At 42.4% G+C, this 24,521-nt stretch overlaps 1 protein-coding gene across 1 annotated transcript; it reads left to right on the top strand.

The window, feature by feature from the left end:
- The first annotated feature begins 4,709 nt into the window (after nucleotides 1-4,709).
- LOC107523681 (zinc finger protein 883-like) lies at nucleotides 4,710-23,367 on the top strand. Its single transcript, XM_060204962.1, has 8 exons — nucleotides 4,710-4,797; nucleotides 4,882-4,966; nucleotides 9,279-9,407; nucleotides 11,342-11,449; nucleotides 11,889-12,006; nucleotides 16,645-16,717; nucleotides 19,916-19,973; nucleotides 21,800-23,367. The coding sequence occupies exons 1-8, from the start codon at nucleotides 4,710-4,712 to the stop codon at nucleotides 23,223-23,225; spliced, it is 2,085 nt and encodes a 694-aa protein (XP_060060945.1). The 3' UTR covers nucleotides 23,226-23,367.
- The last annotated feature ends 1,154 nt before the right edge of the window (nucleotides 23,368-24,521 follow it).

Below are 24,521 nucleotides of genomic sequence, written 5' to 3' on the forward strand. Positions count from 1 at the left end.
CCACGTGGACCTGACCTGCGCATCTCTCAGATAAGTAAAGACAATTTGGCTACCTATGCACTATGGCCTTCTCTTCTGCTTGTGAAGAGATCTCCAAAGGCCTCTGCTCTTTCTTCACGAGACTGTTTTGCTGTTTCTGGAACATTTATCTCTGGACCACTCTGTGGTTTCCACTCGCTCGGGCAAACTTAGAACAGCCAGCGGGAAGAGCCAGCGGGTGGGAGGCGAGGCACGGAGCTGCCGTTTCCACCTGGTTAAACAGCCAGCCAGCCGGCTGTGCCCAGACAACCCCTCGCACTGCGTCTGCAGCCCCGCAGCCCCGCAGCCCACAGGAGGCTGTCGCCAACACACAAGAGCCCCTGGAGCCCAATGCCAACATGCTGGAGCCCTATGCCAACACACAAGAGCCCGAGGCCAGCCCACAGGAGCCAGCTCTCCACCGCGTGGCGCAGGGCACTGGACGCGTGATCCCTCCACACTGCTCGGCCACTGCGAACAGGGCAGCAGACATGGCAGGGCCATGTGGCAGGGCCGCAGCGGCCCATCATGGCCACCACCCCTGGGCACCTAGGCCCACGCCTTCTGCAAAGCTGGCCTGCCTGCCCTCTTTCTATGAATTCTGGAACCATCCCGGGCCTCCCGGACCCCCGGGCTCCCTGCCAAAACTGGGCACACGAGATCTCCAGCTGCTGGTCCGGTCTGAAGGCAGACAAGCTGGAGTACGCAGAGATTTGTGCAGAGATCGCAACCTGCAATTCCTAAAAGTGAAGCTGCGTGAGAAGCCACCTCCGGATGGTGAAACCCCCCCCCCCCCAACAACTAAGACAGTACAGACTTAAATTCGTGTTTAAAATGACATGTCTTCGTAACAAAGGCTTCTCTCCTTGTGTATTAATGACCATGTTTATGTGTATGTTTAAAGTTTGGTAAACAGTAGCTTTAAGGCTAAATTCTTACTAGTCAAAGTTAAATGAAAAAGGTTTTCAACATAATTCTCATAAAGATAAAAATGAACTTACATTTAAAGTCTGAGGTAAAATTTAGTTAACAATCAATATATTTTAACTAAGTTGGTCTAAACAAAAGGTTAAATAGACTTGTTGATATGTAAAACACTACCTTCTCTATTAGAAATGGTAGATCGCACAATGGCTATGCTAATTATTCTCATGCCTGAGGTTGCCTCTCCGGCCCACACCTAGGGTGTGTCTCCATCTTGAATAGGTGTAACAAAAGGTTAAAAGACATTGTTGATATGTAAAAGTCTCAAATTCCTTCTCTATTAGAAACGTTGGATCGTGCAGTAGATATACTAATAACAAGTTTTGTTTCATAGTAAGTTGCAGCCAGCTGCTTGTGGGACTCTAAGCCATTCCCTGCCCCCATGCAATTGCCCGTCGAGGCAAGTAGCCCCCCAGAGGCAAGAAATGTTTTTTTTTCAGATATGGCCCCCTCAGGCCTTCCTTTGGCAACATGCTGGTTTTTGTTATATATGTTTCTGTTCACCCCACACCCTTGATACTATAGTCATTTAGTTAAAAAGAAAAGGGGGAATTGTCGTATGCTTTACATTGGCTTGTTCTAGCCCTCCCCCCGCCAAGAGAATTGGATCAGGCCTGCTAATTTCGCGGGCCCGCTTGGCCCCGCCCCAGAAGGAACCCGGGGAGAGGGTTCCTGAGTTCGAGAGTGCCAGAGTTCCTGAGTTAGACTGAGTTCCTGAGTTCCTGAGTTAGACTGAGTTCCTGAGTTAGACAGAGTTCCTGAGTTCCTGAGTTAGACAGAGTTCCTGAGTTCCTGAGTTAGAGAGAGTTCAAGAGTTCCAGAGTTGGAGAGTTCCTGACTTCCAGAGTAAGAGAGGGAGTGCTTGTGCCGCCGCAGAGACAGCCGAGTTCTGTTTGGTGATTAGTTTGTCTTAGTTTGTGAATCGTTGTTCCTGAATAAAGAAATACAGCTGCCCTGCCCAGCCGTTGTCTCCGCGTCTCTGTTACCCGCTGTGAAGCAAGCCAGGCCGGCAAGAGCCTCCGAAAATTTTAACAACAACTGATGTTCTGCCCATCCCCCTGGGGCAGGGTTGGACCTGCAGGTGGCCCATCCTTTGATCCCTCCCCTCCAAAAGCCACTGAGACTCCTTGCTTAGTATTTGTTTCTTCTTTCCTCCCAGCCTATTTCCAGGACTGACACAGCCGTGCCCACTGCTCTTTATTACTTGAATATATGTTGAAGTCAACAAATGATGCCAGGGCCCAGGTAGAACAGATGAAATGTGACCAAGTTCTGGTGGGTGATGGATAATGAGTAGGGACTGGAAAATCAGTTGTGTTAATTCCTGGTCTGTCACTGGGACTGAGAATTAATGAGAAGATCTGTCTAACTTAATGGTATTTAGACATTAACAGAGTGTGATAGAATTGTCCACCGGTGCTGCCTGGCATCCCAATGACAGGAGGCCTGCACAGCCCGAGGAGCAGCAGGTGTAAGCAGGTAGGACCCAGGCTGAGCACACAGACACCCGGTGGGGTCCCTGCAGCCTCCCACGCTCCCCTGGGTGGGTCCCAGCACTCCCATGTGGGTCTCATTGGCGTGGTTGCCTCCTGCCAAGCGTGGGCATCCAGCTGGCATCTTTGAAGGCAAATGCTCCAGGGTGGATCTCTGGACCTGCTTTGAGGTCACCGCTCCGGACACTCTGTGGGAAGATGGATAGTAGCTGGGGGACAAGGGGGCAGTTCATGTGTCGGCAGGGTCTGAGATACAAGACAGGCCTCCTGGCCCCTCGGCTCTGCCCCCCAAATCGAGGTCCACCCCATCGTTATTGTTGGCGGTGCCTTGAAGTACCTCGTGGACCCCATGGCTGAAGCTGCGGTCAAACTGGAATGTTTGCCTTTCAGACGAGATCAGGCGTGTTCAGGGTGGTATGGCCGAAGACATCTGCCTTTCTGAAGCTCTAAGACCAGGGCTTGTCCCAGCTTGAGCCACCCATGGAGATCACCACCTCCCCCTGGCGCCCAATCCCTGGCATTCACACTTTTCTTGTGTGTGGTTTTCTTTCATGCAGAAAATGTTGACTTGCATATCCAGTGATATAGAAGACATGAGAATATGCAACTCTGAGGGCAGTTTCTGCCTCTGTCTCTCTTTCAGAAATATTTTTATTCATTTATTATTGGATAGAGACAGAGACATTGAGAGGGAGGGGGAGATAGAGAGACAGAGAGACACCTGAGTCCTGTTTCACTACTCGTGAAGTTTTCCCCGAAGGTGGGAACCAGGGCCTTGAACCCAGGTCTTTTTTTTTTTTCAGTGCTTTTTAAAAAAAATTTCTTTCTTTATTGGGGAATTAATGTTTTACATTCAACAGTAAATACAATAGTTTGTATCTGCATAACATCTCCCAGTTTCCCATTTAACAATACAACCCCCACTATGTCATTCATCATCCTTCATAGACCTGTATTCTCCCCACCCACCCACCCCAGAGTCTTACTTGGGTGCAATATGCCAATTCCATTACAGGTTCTACTTGTGTTTTCGTTCCTCATCTTGTATTTCAACTTCTGCCTGAGAGTGAGATCATCCCATATTCATCCTTCTGTTTCTGACTTATTTCACTCAACATGATTTTTTCAAGGTCCATCCAAGATTGGCTGAAAACGGTGAAGTCACCATCTTTTCCAGCTGAGTAGTATTCCATTGTGTATATATACCACAACTTGCTCAGCCACTCATCTGTTGTTGGACACCTGGGTTGCTTCCAGGTTTTGGCTATTACAAATTGTGCTGCCAAGAACATATGTGTACACAGATCTTTTTGGTTGGACGTGTTGGGTTCCTTAGGATATATCCCCAGGAGAGGAATTGAAGTGTAACAGGGTAGGTCCATTTCTAGCCTTTTGAGAGTTCTCCAGACTGTTCTCCACAGAGGTTGGACCAATTGACATTCTCACAAGCAGTGCAGGTATCTCTCTGCCTCCCTGTCTCCCCTTCCCTCTTGATTTCTGGCTGTCTCTTTTCAATAAATAAATGAAGATAAATTAAGTCTCATGCCTGTAACATGTGCTCTCAGCCAGGTGTGCCATTACCCCGACCCGACTCTCAATTTCTCTTTCTCGACTGAAAATAAATACAAATCAAATCAATAAAATAGCAAACAGCTTAGATTGTTCTCACTAAGTCACCATCGGTGCCAGAGCAGCTCACTAATTCATTATCTAGAGCTTCCAGCTCCTTAAAAACCACAAGAAGCCAACCCTGGACCACCAGGCTAGAGAGGCAGCACTGGGCTCCAGGGCAGAGACATCTCTGTTTCCGGGAGCGTCAGCTTAGGCCAGCCCCACAGCCTGCTAGGACTTGTAGTTCCCGCGGCTCTTCTCCCACGGCTGACTGCGAGGAGGCGGACTACAGCTCCCGTTAGGCCTAGCGGCGCAGCGGGGTCCTGCACACGTGCTGTTGGGCGGTCCGTTTGAGTTGCTGTAGCTGCCAGCCGGCTGTGCGGAGTCTGTTGCACGGCGGCCTCAGGTCAGTCGCGGCTGGTGGGTCTCGTGTTGCAGCGGGAGCCGGGGGAGGCCTCGGCGTGACCGGCCTTAAAGACCTGGGGCTCTGCGTGTGTCGGGGAGGTGCGCCAGCCTCGCCTCTGGCCATTCTGCGCCGCCTCCCTGTTGGTCTGGGTCCCGCTTCCCCTCGCCCCGCTTTGGGGCCCTCGGAGCCGCGGGGAGATGCGGGACCCGCGGGCACGGGGCGTGAGCCGCTGGGGCGGGCGCAGGGTGTCCCGGGCAGGCTCTGGCCGGGCTCCGGCGGGCGACCGTGGGCGCGGACCCGCCGCTGGGAGCAGCGCTTAGCGCTGTGGCCTCTGGCCTTGGCTGTGGGCGGACTGGTGCGTCTGCGCAGGCGCGGGGCTGCGGTTCCGGAGTGAGCGCGGCGCCTTCGCGGTTGCGCGGCTGCAGTTGGCTGCCAGCTGCGTGTCTGCGGCCTGGCGGGACTGGCCTGCTGGAGCTGGTCCCGCTGCAGGATCCTGTGCAGCGACTCTGCAGCCGCTTCACGTGCTGCCGTGCTGCCGGTCTGGGCCAGGCCTCGCCATCAGAGAGGTTTGGTCATCGTTTTCTAAGGCTCCGGAATTGTGCTCGCAGAGATAAAATGATTAGTAGCTGCTGCGACTTCCCCAAACGTTTTATTTCTCGATAGAGATAGAAACGCAAAGGGATTGTCCGGAGGCGGCGCAGTGATGGGGCTTTGGACTCTCAAGCATGAGGTCCTGAGTTGGATCCCCAGCAGCACATGTGCCAGAGTGTTGTCTGGTTCTTTCTCCTCCTGTCTTTCTCATTAATAAATAAGATTTTTTTTTTTAATTACTAGAGCACTGTTCTGCTCTGGCTTATGGTGGTGTAAGGATTGAACCTGGGACTTCAGAGCCTCAGGCATGAGAGTCTCTTTGCATAACCTTTGTGCTATCTACCCCCACCCTTCTGTGTAAGTTTCTATGAATTTTTACAAACTGCTTTGAAAACAGGCACAAAGAATTAGAAATATTTCTAAGGCAGTTTACTCTTGTGTAATACTAGTACTAATTGTGGGAGGTCTGCACAGCTTTAGAAATTGTGAGCATAGACGGAAAAATGTCCTACTATTAATTACTTAAATGGGGTAAAGAATTCTGCTGCAGTACTCATTTATTGACTCTAGATGGTGATCTAACACCACGTTGCACTCTAACATCACATTCTAACATTAAAATGTTATTGAAATGCAGTTTAGAAATCTTAATATCCTGACATCAAATTCTTATAATTATAATTATGTATCCAAATACCTCCTCAGTATAAAACAGGTAGGTACACAGGTAAGATCAAGACAAATTATGTCCTCAGGTTAACAAGCTGGTCCAGGCAGAGTTCTTGTCAGGATGGGTCCTGATTCTGGTCTGGATGGGTCCTGGGTCTGGTCCTGAGCTTTTCTGGTTCTGTTCCTAGTAGCTGGTTCCTTTCTTGGTCTGGTGGGGAATCTGTAGACACCTCCCTGACCTTTGGTAAGTTGATTGCCAAGGGATATGCCAGATGGGGGCTTCTGAATTTAAAGACTAGCAGGCAGTTCAAAAGTTGCCATCCGTGTCCGAATGTCCATGGCTTTTATCCCTGAGCTAGGCTGGGTTGTGGATTAGTTAATTTCCAGTCAATGAGAATTGGGGTCTTCCTGTCATGTAGGTCTAACTATCAGGTGATACAGATGTAGGGCCTGCCCTGCACAGGACTTTATCTTATGCTGGTGTAAGGGGCATTTCCTCAGAGGCCGCATTGAGCTTGCCCTGCACAAGACTTTATCTTATGCTGGCTTACAGGTGCATTTCAAAGAACTACGGTGGCCACATAAAGGTTGCTCTGCACTGGACTTTATCTTTGCCTGTGCAGGGCCATTTCAGGGCGTTTATCCTGCATAGGACTTATCTATGCAGGACTTGGGGGCCAAGGGTCTAGGTTTTATCTTTCACTTTCCTTTGTTGCTTAAAACTCAAGAGTAGTTTAGCACTTTACTTTTAACAATGTTTCATCACTCAAATAAGCATCTTAACATTTCAAATTCAAAATAATATTCTCATACTGGAATATTCACTTTAACTCTAACACTCTAAACTGAAACAACTTATCCTCATTATTTCCAGCCTATTTAAACATTTCACAATCAGAGGAATACTTTCACACTTAATATTCTCACACTTCTTATATATGTCTTAAGTACACACTGTTTCATGTACATATTGTTTCAAGTACATATTGTTTCATGTATACACTTTAGTATTATTCTAAGTTCACACGCTTTATAGATTAATATTATTCTAGTCTAAGTTTGGGCATAAGTCACAGCACTAGGTTCATACTCCTTATACATTAATATTATTCTAGTCTAAGTTTGGGCATAAGTTACAACATATTTGTTCAGAAATCCGAGGTCTCAGCCCTTGTGTTGAAGGGGTCGTGTTTTCTTTATCTGGTATATGTAAGGGACACTTAACTGAATGCTTGAATATTCTGGTATGTGACATTCCATCCCCTTGGTCCCAAGGGCCTAGAAGGCTCGAAAGGTCCAGTAGTCTAGAGGGAGCTTGAGAGAAAACTGGGCCTTCCCATATACCAGCTCACTGTGCCTGCACTTACCTGAGGTGCAACATTTTATGTCCCCTCCAATAACTCTGAGCTATGTGTTGGTGAATACATTCCTCGATAAGAGGTTTTAAGATCATATGACTGCGTGTGGTTCTAAAGTTTAGGGCTGATAGGCCTTGTCTGGTGGGGGGGTGTCTAGAGTACCAGTCTCCTTCCAGGAATGTGAATGTGCCATCTGGTTGCCTAATTAACATGTATAAAATAAATACTGTGTATATGATCCTTTATCTGTGTAACAGGCTCACAATCCTGCTGCCCAGGTTGCTGTCTGTAGTAGAGGATCCCTGTGTACACGTTTCTTAGGATTTAATGGGTCATGCCCTATGAGATGGTGTGCTAGAGTGACCAACTGGTGTTCATCTTCTGGCCCTGGCTTTGAGTAAGTTTTCCAAAACATAATACTGTATTTACATGTACAAAATTGGCAACGAATTTCCTTAGGAAAAATGTTTCTACAAAGTCTAGATTGGACATTGTATATATGAAACAAAACAGTAAGCCTTCAAAATGCATTGTGTAACAATTATAGAAAAACCAAAATTGATTACTCCGTGTTCCCAGATCACACTTCCACCCGGAGTCCCACAGAGTTCATGCCGTGTCTTCCAGACCTTAGACATAGTCACAGCAACAGTGGCACACTGCAATGCAAACTCTGACTGTCATTGCTAGAATAACAATTACACAGGTGATCCAAAACATCTGTTTCACCCAATACCACCAATCACAAATATGTATACACAGAAAATCAAGTTGCACAGCTCAGGCCAGAATATCCCCAAATGAGCATCTCTTAATAGCTGTACTAGTGGATCTGTGTACAAAGGTGTTGGGTTGTAATACTCCCACAGTTTCATGTGCATCATGGATCTTTGCCTTGAGCAACTGTTCCTGTTTCTCTATTTTTCATTTTTGTATACTTTTTAACTGTTTCTCTTTCCTTGTGGCAATACCCCATATTTCATTAACAAAACTAAAATGGTTGTAATGTTCCCAGTCTAATTCAAAGTCAAATAGTTTGGTCGTATCAAAATAATGCTTCTCTTCATAGTGTAGAGTGGTGATCAGGGTGGTATTATGCACTGTGGCTTCTGAAGAACTGGTCAGTATATAACACCCCTTTGTCAAAGTATAAATAATGCTTGCTTCTTCCAAGGAGTTTTTTTTCGGGGTATCTCTCTCCCTCTCTGGCGGGGTGGTCTCCAGGGGAAAGGTAACGGGCTGTTTCTTTCTTGTTCACGATGGGTGACATGAATTGAAAGACACCAGGGGACTCTTAGCATGCCTAGTATCTGAGTCTTAGAGTCCCAGAATCCTAGAGTCCGTTTATTAGCAAAATGGACATGAGTTAAATAGAAAAGCAATGGAGGTAATTGTTGTTGAAATATGTCAGAAATTACAGGTTTCTTAACAGTCAGCATGCCCCTAAGGTAGGGGGCTGGTATGACAGGAATTGATGAGATACAAGACAGTTATTTTCCATGACACAAGCAACTTAATTATCCAAAGGTATTTGAGAGAAGCATAGGGGTTGAACCCGTAAGGTGAGACAGAGAGAAGATGAATATCAAAAGGCCATATAGTTTGGAATTTCTCTTGTCTGGGGTCTAAGGTGTGTGATGAAGTGTGTGATAAGGTGTGTTCTGTGATCAGAAGGTGACTTTGAATAAGTGAATCTGTGGCCATGTGGCCTGTGGTTAATGGAGGGAAGTACTGGGGTATCTGTGGGCCTGAGAGTCAAGAAGGAAAGAACCAAGTCTGAGTTTCCCCCCTTATGCTCACCTCAGTTGAGAGAGACTTACCAAGAGGTTATCTTCTCAGACCTCCATCCAAAGATGGGGGTGGTTCTCCCTAAGCTCTGTCAGGCTTACACATGTTACCAACAGGTATTATTCAAATAAGTGCACACTAGTTGAGTGGGCACAGCTGTACATATTAAAAAGGTGCAATCACCCTATTTTGTAAGCATTTTTGGCACTAGTGCCTTTGCTAAATTTGTGGTTGCCAATTTTACCTCGGGGAGGCCTTTATGTGTACATAAGTTTGGTGTTAATTGCAGGCACTCCTCCACAGGTATATACATTGATGTGTTAGTAGTATTCAGATCTGTCCACAAGAAATGGTCCACAGGTATAACCCATTCAATACTCCAGGGTTGAGGAACAACCTGGGTGTGATCGGCTACATAAGTATTACCCAAGAATATTTGCAGCAAACTAGGTTTACCTATTCCATCTTCACACCAAGATTTACCTCGGGGTTTAGTCTAGTTTGAAATTCTCTAGTCCTTCTCCCAATTCCAGTGGTGAATAAAGTATTTAGTTGTCTTTCTAGCTCCTGGAGTGTAGAAGTGTACATCTGATACATCACTAGATTGTGATTCTCCACTATCAATGACAGTGTCCTATTGTATTTTTGTTGGTAAGTCTGCTCCACTGCCTTCATTCAGTCTGCATGGTATTGATAATTATATGCATAGGATCCAATGCTTTAGATAATGCATGGATGCCTCTGATTGAGCCCTTATTCAGTCTCTCCAAATTGGCTATGTCTACTCTAAGGGGCTGCATTAGGGTGGCTGCAATACCACCTCCCAATATGCCTCCAACTATTATTCTAGACATAAATGCTCCGGCTGCTAGGAACAGTAAAGGTTTCCTTCCCATCGCGGGGAGGAGTATTGTAAGTTACGCCTAGGAATATTTTTGTAAAGGCTGTAAGAGGAAAGGAAATCTGTATTGGCCTGACATGTGGTGTTAGTATCATAGTTACAGGTAATTACGGGTTGGGTACCGCCATGGGGGCTCTGGTTATCTTTGGGTTTCCCTTTGGTGGAATTAACCATCCCCTAGGGTAATGAGCAGTCTTGAAATACATAAATTCTGTGTCATTACCTTTCTTATGGTTAAGAGCTCCTCTATCCACTATACATGCTCTGTGGGTTAAGTTACAAGTCAGGAAATTCATTGGTGTATAGTATAGTACATCCCATGGTTGAGTGAATAAATTGGTCATATCCTTTTTGGGTTTCAGTGCTGTCCAGTCAGACATATGCCATATTTGATGTTGCGCATTCCACCACCTCCCCCCTGCTCCATTGCTTGAAGCTGTGGTCTATTTACATAATCATTGTTTTGTCTGAGACCTGCTCTGCCTGCAGGGTGTTGATGTAATCCCCACTGGTTAGATGGAAGCTTGCTACATTCATGCTCTTTTTTTCCTCTCCATCCCCTATCCTACACATTTCCTTTTCTGGCCTGGAAATTCCACTCTGGAAGGTATAAAGGCAGTTCTTTTCTGACCAATAATGGCAGAATTACATTGCGTTCCCTCTCAACCAAAAGTTCCTGCTTCCTCTCTCTCCTTGCTGAGTAAGCAGCAGCCTAGGTTGGTTCTGGCCCAGTTCTCTCCAATCCAGAGAGCATGTGCCTGGGAAGAAACACCTTCATGCTAGCCTGGCAATTTGAGATCCAAACTCTGCCTCTTTAAGAGGTATTACATGTGATATATGGTGTCCAAAGTCCATCTTAATGAGAGGTAGTATATAATAGAAATAATATAGTCGTCCTGTATGTTGTATCTCATGGACTCATTTCATAGTAAGTTTTCATGATTTACACCCTGTGGCCAGCAATTTAAGAGCTGTATGGGTTTCTCTCTCTTGCCTTTATGGTACCCTGGTACAACATAACAAGTGTGGGTAGCTCCCTGTGGTGAACAATACAACTTAGCTTTCTTAGGGGCATTGGATTGCCATGGTTGTGGCCCAGTATCTGTTAAAACTAATGACATCCGATAAGGATATACACCTAGAGTCATGATTTTCATCCACTGTTCCCATAAGGGCCAGTTCTCCAGGGAAGTACTCACAGAAGGCTATACCTCATCATTATAATACCCTAAGTCTCCAAAAAATGGTAGGTTGGGAAATTCCGCTACACACAGCCATAGAGTACTACCACTTGAATTCCTTAAGAACTCATCCTCGCTCTGTATGTTCTCCTTTAAAGACTTTGGGCATAAATTTCCCCATGGAATTGGTAGGGCTGTAACTCACCTTTTAACCAGTTTAGGCTTTACTTATTCCCCTTTATTACATGCAGTCCAACTCATTGGATTGCATGGATCTGCAGATTCAGAGGCAATGACTGATTCACTAAATTCATAATCCTTCCCTTGCATTGCTTCTGCAGACCCATTATGATTTATCCTGTTGTCATCATCCCAAGCATTTTTGACAACCATGGAGAAGAATGCTCTTCAAAGCGTCATGTTCATAGACATACCACCATCAAAAGGATGTAAAGTAAAAACTGCTTGAAACATATCCCCTGTTAGTAGCTTAAATGCCATCTGATGTATGTAGCTAGGTGGCCTCCAGCGTGTGGAGTATGTTACCATGGTATCTGTCTTATTGGTCCAAACTTCTGAGAAATGAAATTTCAGTGGCTTTTTCTCAAAGCTGTTAGTATTACCTAAGCCATTAGTTACCAGCATATATATCTTATTAAGATGGTAAGGGGCTACCCTAGCTCTGTACTGATCACATCCTGGATTCCAGATGTATGTGAGACTGAATATTTCTGCCAAATTGATTGTATGATAGGAACAACATTAGTATATAGGGTCTCATCAGTCCAATAGAGAGGGAGATTCCTCTCAGGGTCCACTTCCTTTGGTGTCCATGTCTCAGTGACTCTGTAGTTGGCAGTTCTGGTATAGTGGGTTTGGGTTTTGCAGGAGTGCTGGTTGTACTGGAGACAGTACTGTTGTCACTGATAGTAGTGCCATCTGCCTGAGTGCTGGTGTTGATGCCAAGAATGTGGTCACTAACAATGCACAGAGTGTCATATTTGGGGTATGTGTAACACTGGGTGTAGTAAGCTCAGGCATTGTAGGGGTAGGGTGTGCGTGGGGGGGTTAAGGTATCTCACTGGCCCACTAGAGATGACTTTCGTTTTCTGAGGGCAATGAGGAGGAGAGTCAATAATCCCCACATCAGTCCCTTCAGGCACTGTCTTTGCTCCTCAGAAAAGTGTGCCTCAGTCCAGCAGATGGTGTAACTAGCTAGCAGGACTCCTAGTCTCCTGTTCCCTGTGATATTGCTCTGGTTGCAACTACAAATTGGCGCAGGTGCCTCAATGCGAGCTGCTTTACGCGGTAGCAGCTTCACAGGAAGTTCAGCACGGCTGGAATCTCCAGGTCAAACTGAAACCATCTCGCCTTTTGCTATGATTAAGCTCTGTGTGGTCTTAGTAATATTTACCTATGGCCAGGCTCAGAGCCAGACCAAATGACAAAAATAATGACAAAACCTTTACTGTACTCTGTAAGATTGGTCATAATGGAACAAGCAGTAGCAGTAATGCAGTATTTTTCAGGAGGCCCCAATAGGAAAAAAATGTTTTCCCCTTTATCTGCACCACTTCCTTTAGTGTTCCCCCTAAAATATGGAAAAAGATTGGTAGTTCCCAGAGTGGAGGGGTCACCTTACATGACATGATTAATGCAAAGTTATGGTACCTGCCTAGATACAATGGGCCTTTTAATCTACCATCCACCACTATGCTCCCACCTCCTTATACAAGAATAGAACACAAGAACCTAGGTTACACAGTGAGCATATACAGAAGATGGATTCTAGCTAGAGAGTTTAACTTGGAACAAAACCAAACAAAACTCCTCGATCAAACATTGGAACAGATTTTGTGAAAAATGGGTTGCTCAATTTGTTTAAGGGCCCTAGAAACATAACAAGCTTGAACTTTCTATAAACCATTGTCTTCTTATACATAGGGCCAAGAGAATGACATAAAAGGTAGAATATTAATCAATAGGACATTTGCCTAGTGCACAGGTACAAGAAGAACAAAAGACACAGAAATGGTGATGTGATCTCTAGGACAGAAAGTGCCCCTGGAATGTAAATGTTCCACAAAGCAGGAGATGTTTCCTACCTGTGCTGTTCTTACTTGGTGATTTTTGTTTCAAAAATAATCAAAGCCTTGGTGGTTTTTGTTTTAATAATTAATACCTTGGTGATTTTTGTTTGAATGATCTAAGCCTTATGAGACTATAAAATAAAGTTCTGGGGTGGGGGTAGATAGCATAATGGTTTTTCAAAGAGACTCTCATGCCTAAAGCTCCAAAGTCCCATGTTCAATCCCCTGCACCACCATAAACCAGAGCTGAGCAGTGCTCTGGTAAAAAATAAAATAAAATAAATAAAGTTCTGCTTAAGTAAGACAGAGATGTCTTCTTGAGCTTGATTCAGCATCAACTCACTCATCTCTCATTCTTTATTCTTCATTCTTCGCCGATGCCCCTCCTCCTTCAGGCTAACCCTAATAACCTGTTGGGGCTGGCTCCCAGCAGTAAATGACAGATAGCTGCAATCTCATGCACAATAGGGCCTCCTAGGTAATTAACAGACACAATAACTATAACTAACACTAGGATGTACCTTGTGCACATGCTCTTGTGCTATTTGGTCCAGTTTGGCCAACCTTAAGTCACCCTTTTCCTTAGTAATCCAAGCAGTGTTCCCTTGATCTTCTGTTACAATCTCAGCCTTTCCCAGTGATTGCATTTTCTTGTCCCTGTAGAGTCAAGTGTCTGGTCTAATTAGTTGTTGGTCTGGGAGGTTCACATATTCTAAAATTGGTACTTGTCTGATTGCCTCTCGAATAGGGGAGTCCCTATAGAGTCTAGGCCTGTTGTTTAACTCAGAAAATGCCTTTACTATTGCTTCCTCAAGATTTTTATATTCACTGTTTGTTAATTTAGCTTTAATGAGCCCAGTCCATCTCTCTTCATAACCTGCTGCTATTGGGTTGTAAGCAATATGGAATTCCCATATGATACCTAAGTTCTGTGCCCATTGTTGGATCATGTTTCCAGTAAAGTGTGTTCCTTGAGATAAAGGAGCTAACTGTATAACAATTGGAATACCATATACTGATATCCAATTGCATAAAGTAAAAATAGCCAGATTCTGGGAGGTGCTGTTGCCACTTCTTGCTAATCCTAGACCTGTTCATACATTTACTATTGTACAAGCATATATGTCCCTGTAGTGTTTTAGGGGTCCTATTAAATCTATTTGGTGGGTATGGTTAAAATGTAATTTTATTGTAGTCTGTCCTGGGTATCTATGAGAAAATCTATTTGTTAATTTGGGTAATTCTTAAAGGACCTGATAGCTTCCTTTGCCGTGTGCCAAGTGACTTTGGCATTCCTTTCTTTAAACCACTTGTGTGTTCCATGATTCCCGGGATGCACGAAAAACTCATGAACTTCTAAGATTTCCTCTAGTGTGATGGGTCTAATCTGGGAGTCCCTTTTTAACTTTAATTTTGTTCCTGTATTTTCTGTCACTCTCCATCCCCTGTCTATTTTTCCTATAATGCTGCTAATTTATCAACCTCATTATTATATTTAGTCTGTAAAGATTCATCTTTCTTATGAGCATCTACATGGTATACCTAAATTTTGATGTCTCTCCCAATCTGGTGTAGCTCCTTCCATGCTTCCTTACTCCAAATCGCCTTTCCATTGATTTTCCAATCTGTATGTTCCCATTTTCCTGACCTTAAGTCTATCTCATTCACTACACACCATGAGTCAGAGAACAAATGTAAATCCTGTCTCTCCTTCAAAGACTTTCTGGCAGCTAAAAGAGCTGCTATAACTTCTGCATGTTGTGTGGAGTGGGACATGCCTTGATCAATAATGATCATGTTATCGGATGGTCCAGTGCTGCGGCTTTCCATCTTACCATGTTATTTTGGGTGGTAGTGGAACCATCAGTGAACCAGAGAGGAGGAGTATTGCCCTGGTCACCATCGTTCAATAGGTATCTGTTTCTGGGGAGGGGAGGTGTGTGTGGGGGAGGTATATACCCGCCCCCCCCAGAGCTTGTTGTAACAACTGCTCGGACACCATGGGTACCATCTGTGGAGGTTAGAAACCAACTGTTACTTGTTAGAGACTTTTACCCAGAAACCAACTGTTACTTCTTAGACACTGTTACACTGAAACCAACTGTTACTTGTTACAGACTGTTACACTGAAACCAATGGTTCCTTGTAACAGCCTTTAAACTGAAACCAATTGCTCTTGTTCCCTGTACTATAAAAAACGGAGAGTGAGAAATTTGCTATCATCAGTGCAGACTCTCCCCTTATGTGGACAGATGTCAGCCACCCAAGCTTAAGCTTGCGAATAAAGGCTCTTGCAATTGCATGTAATTCTGGTCTTCCTTGTTTGAGATCGGAACTGGAACTTCTGTGCACAACACCATCCTCTTCTCTTCCAGGGATACCCCAGGAAGAAACTGGACAGATACCATTTCCATTGAAGCACTTTTCCTTCCATGGGTAGGCCAGTCCATGCCTCTGCCGGTGCCTCAACCCAATAATATGGGCAGGGTAGTTTGGAGGACTACCAGATTATTCCTCAAAATAGAGTGGCACGTTCTCAAAGCTTCATAGACTGTCTATACATACTTTTCAAACAAGGAAAATTTGTTCTCTGACCATGGGAATCTTTTACAATAAAATCCTACGGGAGTTAGCCTGCTCTGTTCCCTAACAAATTTATTCCAGTTTCCCCAGCTGAGTTTATAGAATACATCAATGACTACTGTTTGACCTTTTTTAATATCAGTGAGCTCCTTATATTCTATAACTCTCTTCTTCACTATGCCAAAGGCCTCTTCTTGTGGTTCTCCGCATTCAAAATCTTCAGTTTTCTTAGTTATGTCATATAAAGATTTAAGCACCATTTGTAAGTGTGGTATGTGGTTCCTCCAATACATGAATGTACCTACTATAGCTTGCTGGGTTTGAGACTTATTCTGTGATGTTCATAGGGCTTTAATTTTGTCTATTGCAGCCCCGGGAATTTTAGGTCCCGTGTTTGACCAATGTACTCCTAAGAACTTTACACTTTTGGGAGTTGGATGGTAGCATAATGGGTTAAGTGCACATGGCACAAAGCACAAGGACTGGTGTAAGTGTCCCGGTTCGAGCCCCTTGCTCTCCACCTGCAGGGGTGTTGCTTCACAAGCAGTGAAGCAGGTCTGTAGGTGTCTGTCTTTCTCTCTTCCTCTCTGTGTTCCCCTCCTCTCTCCATTTCTCTCCTATCTAACAACAATGACAACAGCAATGATAACTACAATGATAAAAAACAACAAGTGCAACAAAAGAGAAAATAAAAGAGAAAGGATGAAAGAAACAAAAAGGAACTACACTTTGAGCAGGGTTTGGACCTTAGCCTGATTAATAGTCTATCCCTGTTGTCTCAGTTGTTTAACAGAGCCTGTGTCACAGCGTCCTTATTATGCCCTATAATTAAAAGATCAGCTACATAAGAAAAAATTTCACATCCCTTTGGTAGCTGTAATGTCTCTAAGCTCCATCTGAGTCTGGTATCTTGTGCTTTGCTCCATATGCACTTAACATGCTGCACTACCGCCTGACCCCTGTTCTACTAGATTTTGGTGGATGCTTTTGTTGAAGAAAAATTTAAAGGGTGGGATAGAGATGTCAGTCGAATTTGTGGGCTTGGTAATGTTCCTAACAGGCAGGATAACTCACTACATGTTTCCATAACCTCTTCTGTTTCCATTGCACAGGGTATTGTACCTTTTATTCACTACAGTATCTTCCATCTAGGGGCCATACTGTCCAGTGAAGAGGCTGTGCTGCTAGATTTAAACAGAGTCTCGAGCTATTGCTGTGATTGATCTTCCATTTTCTGGCCTTAAAGACATTCAGGGAAAGAGGAAGAGATGGCAGTTTCTTGGGTAAGTGACTTGCCCCACATCAGATTCTGTTTCTTTTTCCTCTTGAATACTTTGTCCTTTAATTTATACATGTTTAATTTACTGTTTCTGTTTTGCACATCTTATTTCTGTATCTCTGTCTCTTTCTCTCTCTGCCAGGGCACTGCTTATCCTTGGCTTTCATCTCTGGCTTATATCCCTGGCTTATTATAGTCAGCCAATAGAACCTAGTAGCTGAGAACCTCAGGCAGAAACTTTGTTATCTTCCCCTCTCTTTATTATTTATTTCTTTAGGTTTTTAAAATTATTTTTATTTATTTTCCTGTTTGTTGCCCTTGTTTTCTTGCTGTTGTTATTGAATATGTCGTTGTTGGATAGGACAGAGAGAAATGCAGAGAGGGGGAGAGAAAGACAGACACCTGCAGACCTGCTTCACTGCCTGCTTCACTCCCCTGCAAGTGGCTTGAATCGGTATCCTTATGCTGATTCAAGCCCTTTGCGCCACCTGCACTTAAACACTGCACTACCGCCTGACTCCCGTGAATTATTTTTTAAAAATTTATTTATTTGTTTTTATTATTTATTCCTTTTGTTGCCCTTGTTTTATTGTGTAGTTATTATTGATGTCATTGTTGTTGGATAGGACAGAGTGAAATGGAGAGAGGAGGGGAAGACTGGAAGAGAAAGACAGATACCTGCATACCTGCTTCACCGCCTGTAAAGTGACTCCCCTGCAGGTGGGGAGCCGGGGGCTCGAACCGGGATCCTTCTGCTGGTCCTTGTGCTTAGCGCCACCTGTGCTTAACCTGCTGTGCTACCGCCTGACTCCCTCGTGAATGAGTTTTAATTTCCCTGTGATTAAACATCTTACTGTGTTTATTTATGTTACTCTACTGAGTTGTGTGAGAACATATATTGCTGATTATCCTTTTGATGTATATTATGTAAATATGTTTTCTTATTTTTATTACTGCATCTCGTTATCTTGGTGATAGGTCTTGTCATTATGCCAAATATTTTCAGTTTGTTGTAGTCTCAGAGGTTCACTTGTCCATTTATTTATTTATCTTTGATGTTGAGCTCAGGTCTCTGAAGACATTTCCCATTCAGATATTATGTACTGTACTGAGGATGACTTCTGTAGACTTTTTTGGAGACTAGTCTAACATCCAAGTGCTTATGTATTTTGAGATGACCCATGGTGTCATGTGATGGTGTTGTTTGGTTTTTATATGCATGTGGTGACTGACTCATTTTCCGCAACATCATTTAAAAAAAAAATTATTTATCCCCTTTTGTTCCCCTTGTTGTTTTATTATTGTATTTATCATTACTGTCATTGTTGTTGGATAGGATAGAGAGAAATGGAGAGAGGAGGGGAAGACAGAGAGGGAGAGAGAAAGACAGACACCTGCAGACCTGCTTCACTGCTTGTGTAATGACTCCCCTGCAGGTGGGGAGCCGGGGGCACAACCGGGAGCCTTACCGGTCCCAGCGCTTTGTGCCACGTGCACTTAACCCACTGTGCCACCGCCTGACTCCCTGCACCTGATAATTCTTATTTATTTGTTTAACATTCTTGCGTTTTTTAACTTTTTTTTTTTTTTTGGACAGTGACACTACAGAGAGCCTTAATGTGGTATGATCACTCTAAAAGTATAATTTCTATGCTTCCACAATAATGTTAATTTTATAAAGAGCCATGTGTGGCTAGAGATGTTTTTTCCATTTCTAATAAACTTATACTCATCATGTGTTTTTTTATCCCATCTTTTTTTTTTTTTTTTTTTAATCACTGTGGCTTCTTTATAAATTTGTTACACCTGTGGTCCTGGAGGTGGCCCAATGATAAAGCTTTGGAGTCTTAAGCATGAGGTCCCGAGTTCACTCCGTGGCAGCACATGTTCCAGAGTGATATCTGGTTTTTTCTCTCTCCTTCTTTTTCATAAATAAGTAAAAGATTAAAAAAAAATGTATTACACCCAGTGGCCATTTTTTTATTATTTATATTTTTGTGTTTTATATCAGTGAAGAGAATTTAATAAGGCTATTGAAGTAGAGATATCTATATCTCTGTATCAGGTAAAATTATTCATGTATGATAAGTGAAATTAATGTTTATTTTCTTTTAATGAGAAGAACTGCAGGTACTACGAAAACACACCAGACTTTGAGCTCTAAGTCCCCAGGGGCTATAGGTTCCATTCGAGTTATCCTCTACTTTACTGTCCCTATCAAGTTCTCTTTACTTATATAAACTTTACATTATAAATAAGGAAGAAAATATCCACAACTGCTTAGCACTTGTGAAGAGTGCCTCACCTCTGTGCATGTGAGAACTAGGTTATTGGATCTTGGTCCTTTTATATAGGCAGTGTGAGCACCCTTTGAGTTGTACTCCCACACAGCCACTAAGGTTTTATCATCTACTAATTACAAATCTGTAGAGGGGGAACAGTGAGAATAGGTTTATCTCTCTGTTCTCAGGGCCTCGTGAAGGAGAGTCCAATGTTCTAATGAGTGTACCACCTTCTAGAGCATGATTAAGAGGTATTTGGTTTTCAAGTCACCAAAGACATGTTTGCAGATGAGACAATCATTCACAGGCTTCCTAAAGTAGAGACTGAATGGCTAATCTGCTGTTGCTCGCATTTTCTCACATGATCACATTGCACATATTTTAGGGCTCAGTGACCTATGAAGATGTAACTGTGATTTTCACTCAAGAGGAGTGGGCACTATTAAATTCTTCAGAGAAGAAACTCTACAGAGATGTGATGTGTGAAAATTTGAGGAACTTTCTTTCAATAGGTAACTCTAATCGCCTTAATTTTTCAACTAGAAGAGAAATCATTTTTTGATCACCAGTGTAGAAATGGCTATACTGTTCAGTGAGCAAGGTTTTATTGTGACTCATGAGGGATCAAGAATTCAATCTATTTGTATAATTTCTAATACTTTTTATATTTTGTACTTTTAGAAAAGATACAAGAACATTCCACCAAAGGGCAGCATATCTTGCATGGTAATAAACAAAGGTGAGAGTTAAATTTACAATAAAGCGTGATGTACCACCTAAGACGCTACTGTGTTTTCAAAAGTTTTGTCTCTGTAATTTACTGAGATCATTTGCCTGGTTTCCCTGTATAAGGAGACTCATAGTTTCTTAATGGTGTGCTCTCTACTGATGTAGCAATTGCATATGACCCCTTTTCATACAGTTCATTCAGAAAATGAAAGTTATAGTCACTGCGACAAATAGATCAATTTTTAAAATAAGCAAATCAAAAATACTTCATGACTAGGTTACAGAACAGTTGGACAAGTGACTCCAGTGTGATGTATGTGATGTAAATGACTGAAGTTCCCATCTGAGTCACTAAGGACCATAATGGTTTTCTACATTATCTGTCTTTTCTCCACTTTATAGGAAAATCTTTCTGAAATGTAAAAAGTAAATGGAAATTTTTAAAAGGGAGCAAAGTTGCTAAGTATTTATAAAATAGTACACTTGGAAGCAATAAGAATATCCTCAATGTATGACTATATCTATATATTTTTTTAATATTTTTTATTTACTTTCTCTTTTGATGTCCTTGTTTTTCATTGTTGTAGTTATTATTTTTATTGATGTAGCCATTGTTAGATAGGACAGAGAGAAATGGAGAGAGGAGGGAAAGAGATAGGGGGCGAGAAAGATAGATACCTGCAGATCTGCTTCACCACCTGTGAAGCAATCCTCCCCTGCAGGTTGGGTGCCGGAGGCTCAAAACGGGATCCTTTCAAATATATACATTTTATGATACTTAGAGGTAGCCCTTCCAGAAAAGATCAATATTTTCAGTGAAAAATATTTCAACAAAAGCCAAAAGTTGTTACTAACAAATAGAATTTCAATTAATGCATGAAAAATACCTGTAATGATATTATATTTGGCATAATATCTTTATATGAAAGTATGTAGGTATTATTATGGGTTTTTATTTTTATTTAGTTATGTATTGGATAGAGACACCCAGAAATCAATATGAATGGGGATGTAGAAAGGGGAGAGACAACGACTCCTGCATTCCTACTTCACCACTTGAAAAGCTTTCCGCCTGCAGGTGAGGATGGGCGCTTGAACCCTCTTCTTTGCTTGTTGTAGCATGTGCGCTCAGGCAAATACACCACTGCCCAGCTCTTTTAACCATTTTTTTTATCTTACTTTTAACTTGAGATCTTTTTATTATTTTTCAGTGTCTGTGATTTTTTTTCAGTATGTTTTTAAAAATAATTATTATCCCTTTTGTTTTCCCTGTTTTTTATTGTTGTAGTTATTATTGTTGTTGTTATTGATGTTGTCATTGTTGGACAGGACAGAGACAAATTGAAAAAGAAGGGGGAGGACCGAGAGGGGGAGAGAAAGATAGACACCTACAGACCAGGATGCTTACAGTTTGTGCCACCTGTGCTTAACCCACTTTGCTACCACCCGACTCCCTCAGTATATGTTTTATTCAAATCTATTTCTAATGTCTGATTTTGTGGCTTATTAAGTAAAATAATGTCCTGCATTTTGATAATCAATTACAGTGTTATTCATTAAAATGTCATTAATTAATTGTTCATTATTTTACAGTAATACAGCAGTAAAAATCTCTGAGAGCAAAGATAGTGAGAATGCTGGAATGTCTCAAGAATGTGAAGTATACAGCAAATTATTCACTTATCCTATTCATCTTCAAAAACACGTAAGAATTCACAGTGGAGAGAAACCCTATGAATATAAACAATGTAATGGAACATTCAAGAGACCCAGTCATCTTTGGAAACAAGAAAAAACTGACAGTGGTGAGAAACCCTGTGAGTGTAAACAATGTAGTAGAACATTCCGTCAAGCTGGTCATTTTCATGTACATGAACGAACTCAGAGTGGAGAGAAACCCTATGAATGTAAACAATGTAGTAAAACATTCAGTTCTTCCAGTAGTCTTTGCGCACATGAAAGAACTCACAGTGGAGAGAAACCCTATGAATGCAAACAGTGTAGTAAAACATTCAGTTATTGCAGTAATCTTCGGAGACATGAAAGAATTCACAGTCGAGAGAAACCCTATGAATGTAAACTATGTAGTAAAACATTCAGATGTTCCAGTAGTCTTTGGGCACATGAAAGAATTCACAGTAGAGAGAAACCCTATGAATGTAAACAGTGTAGTAAAATATTCAGTAATTCCAGTAGTCGTCGGAGACATGAAAGAATTCACAGTGGAGAGAAACCCTATGAATGTAAACAATGTAGTAAAACATTCAGTTCTTCCAGTCATCTTCGGGAACATGAAAGAATTCACAGTGGAGAGAAACCCTATGAATGTAAACAATGTAGTAAAACATTCGTGCATTCCAATCATCTTCGGAGACATGAACGAATTCACAGTGGAGAGAAACCCTATGTATGTAAACAATGTAGTAAAACATTCAGTGATTCCGGTAATCTTCGGGCACATGGAAGAGTTCACAGTGGAGAGAAACCCTATAAATGTAACCAATGTAGTAAAACATTCAGGCATTCCTGTAGTCTTCGGGCACATGAAAGAATTCACAGTGGAGAGAAACCCTATGAATGTAACCATTGTAGTAAAACATTCAGGCAATCCAGCAGTCTTCGGGCACATGAAAGAATTCACAGTGGAGAGAAACGCTATGAATGTAAACAGTGTAGTAAAATATTCCTTGATTGCAGTAGTCTTCAGAGACATGAAAGAATTCACAGTGGAGAGAAACCCTATGAATGTAACCATTGTAGTAAAACATTCAGGCAATCCAGCAGTCTTCGGGAACATGAAAGAATTCACAGTGGAGAGAAACCATATGAATGTAAACTGTGTAGTAAAACATTCAGGCATTCCAGTAGTCTTCGGGCACATGAAAGAATTCACAGTGGAGAGAAACCCTATGAATGTAAACAGTGTAGTAAAATATTCCGTGATTCCAGTAGTCGTCGGAAACATGAAAGAATTCACAGTGGAGAGAAACTCTATGAATGTAAACAGTGTAGTAAAATATTCCGTGATTCCAGTAGTCGTCGGAAACATGAAATAATTCACAGTGGAGAGAAACCCTATGAATGTAAACAGTGTAGTAAAATATTCCGTGATTCCAGTAGTCGTCGGAAACATGAAAGAATTCACAGTGGAGAGAAACCCTATGAATGTAAACTGTGCAGTAAAACATTCAGTTATGCCAGTAGTCTTTGGGCACATGAAAGAACTCACAGTGGAGAGAAACCCTATGAATGCAAACTGTAGGAAAACATTCCGTGATTGCAGTAGTCTTCAGAGACATGAAAGAATTCACAGTGGAGAGAAACCCTATGAATGTAAACAATGTAGTAAAACATTCAGTTGTTCCAGTCATCTTCGGGAACATGAAAGAATTCACAGTAGAGAGAAACCCTATCTATGATTGCAAACTGTGTAGTAAAACATTCAGTTATGCCAGTAGTTTTTGGGCACATGAAAGAACTCACAGTGGAGAGAAACCCTATGAATGCAAACTGTAGGAAACCATTCCGTGATTGCAGTAGTCTTCAGAGACATGAAAGAATTCACAGTGGAGAGAAACCCTATCTATGATTGCAAACTGTGTAGTAAAACATTCAGTTATGCCAGTAGTCTTTGGGCACATGAAAGAACTCACAGTGGAGAGAAACCCTATGAATGCAAACTGTGTAGTAAAACATTCAGTTATTGCAGTAATCTTCGGAGACATGAAAGGATTCACAGTGGAGAGAAACCCTAAGAATGTAAACTATGTAGTAAAACATTCAGATGTTCCAGTAGTCTTTGGGCATATGAAAGAATTCACAGTGGAGAGATACCCTATGAATGTAAACAGTGTAGTAAAATATTCAGTAATTCCAGTAGTCGTTGGAGACATGGAAGAATTCACAGTGGAGAGAAACCCTATGAATGTAAACAATGTAGTAAAACATTTAGTTCTTCCAGTAGTCTTTGGGCACATGGAAGAATTCACAGTGGAGAGAAACCCTATGAATGTAAACAATGTAGTAAAACATTCGTGCATTCCAATCATCTTCGGAGACATGAACGAATTCACAGTGGAGAGAAACCCTATGAATGTAAACAATGTAGTAAAACATTCAGTGATTCCGGTAATCTTCGGGCACATGGAAGAGTTCACAATAAGTCAGAAACAGAAGGATGAATATGGGATGATCTCACTCTCAGGCCGAAATTGAAAAACAAGATTAGAAAAGAAAACACAAGTCGAACCTGAAAAGGAATTGGAGTATTACACCAAAGTAAAAGACTCTGGGGTGAGTGGGTGGGTGGGGAGAATAGAGGTCCATGAAAAATGATGAATGAAATAGTGGGGGTTGTATTGTTAAATGGAAATCTGGGGAATGTTATGCATGTAAAAAAAAAAAAAAGTAGAAACGCAAAGCAGAAATTGACTGAGTTTGGAGTATGGCACCAAAGTAAGAAAGCAGAAGTACACTAGAGTTTGCAGTGAGTACCTCCCTAATACTTCCTCTCCACTTTTCCAAGCTTTGGGTCCATGACTGCTCAACAATTTGTTTG

The sequence above is a fragment of the Erinaceus europaeus genome, chromosome 13, assembly GCF_950295315.1.
Source record: "Erinaceus europaeus chromosome 13, mEriEur2.1, whole genome shotgun sequence".
Lineage (NCBI taxonomy): Eukaryota > Metazoa > Chordata > Mammalia > Eulipotyphla > Erinaceidae > Erinaceus > Erinaceus europaeus.

What these genes read in the sequence shown, in the direction of transcription:
- LOC107523681 (XM_060204962.1), top strand. Translation starts at nt 4,710, where the DNA reads ATGCGGGACCCGCGGGCACGGGGCGTGAGCCGCTGGGGCGGGCGCAGG. An exon ending in CCGGGCTCCGGCGGGCGACC is followed by an intron (nt 4,798 to 4,881) that starts GTGGGCGCGGAC and finishes GCGTCTGCGCAG; the next exon opens with GCGCGGGGCTGCGGTTCCGG. An exon ending in ACACCAAGATTTACCTCGGG is followed by an intron (nt 9,408 to 11,341) that starts GTTTAGTCTAGT and finishes TTGCTTCTGCAG; the next exon opens with ACCCATTATGATTTATCCTG.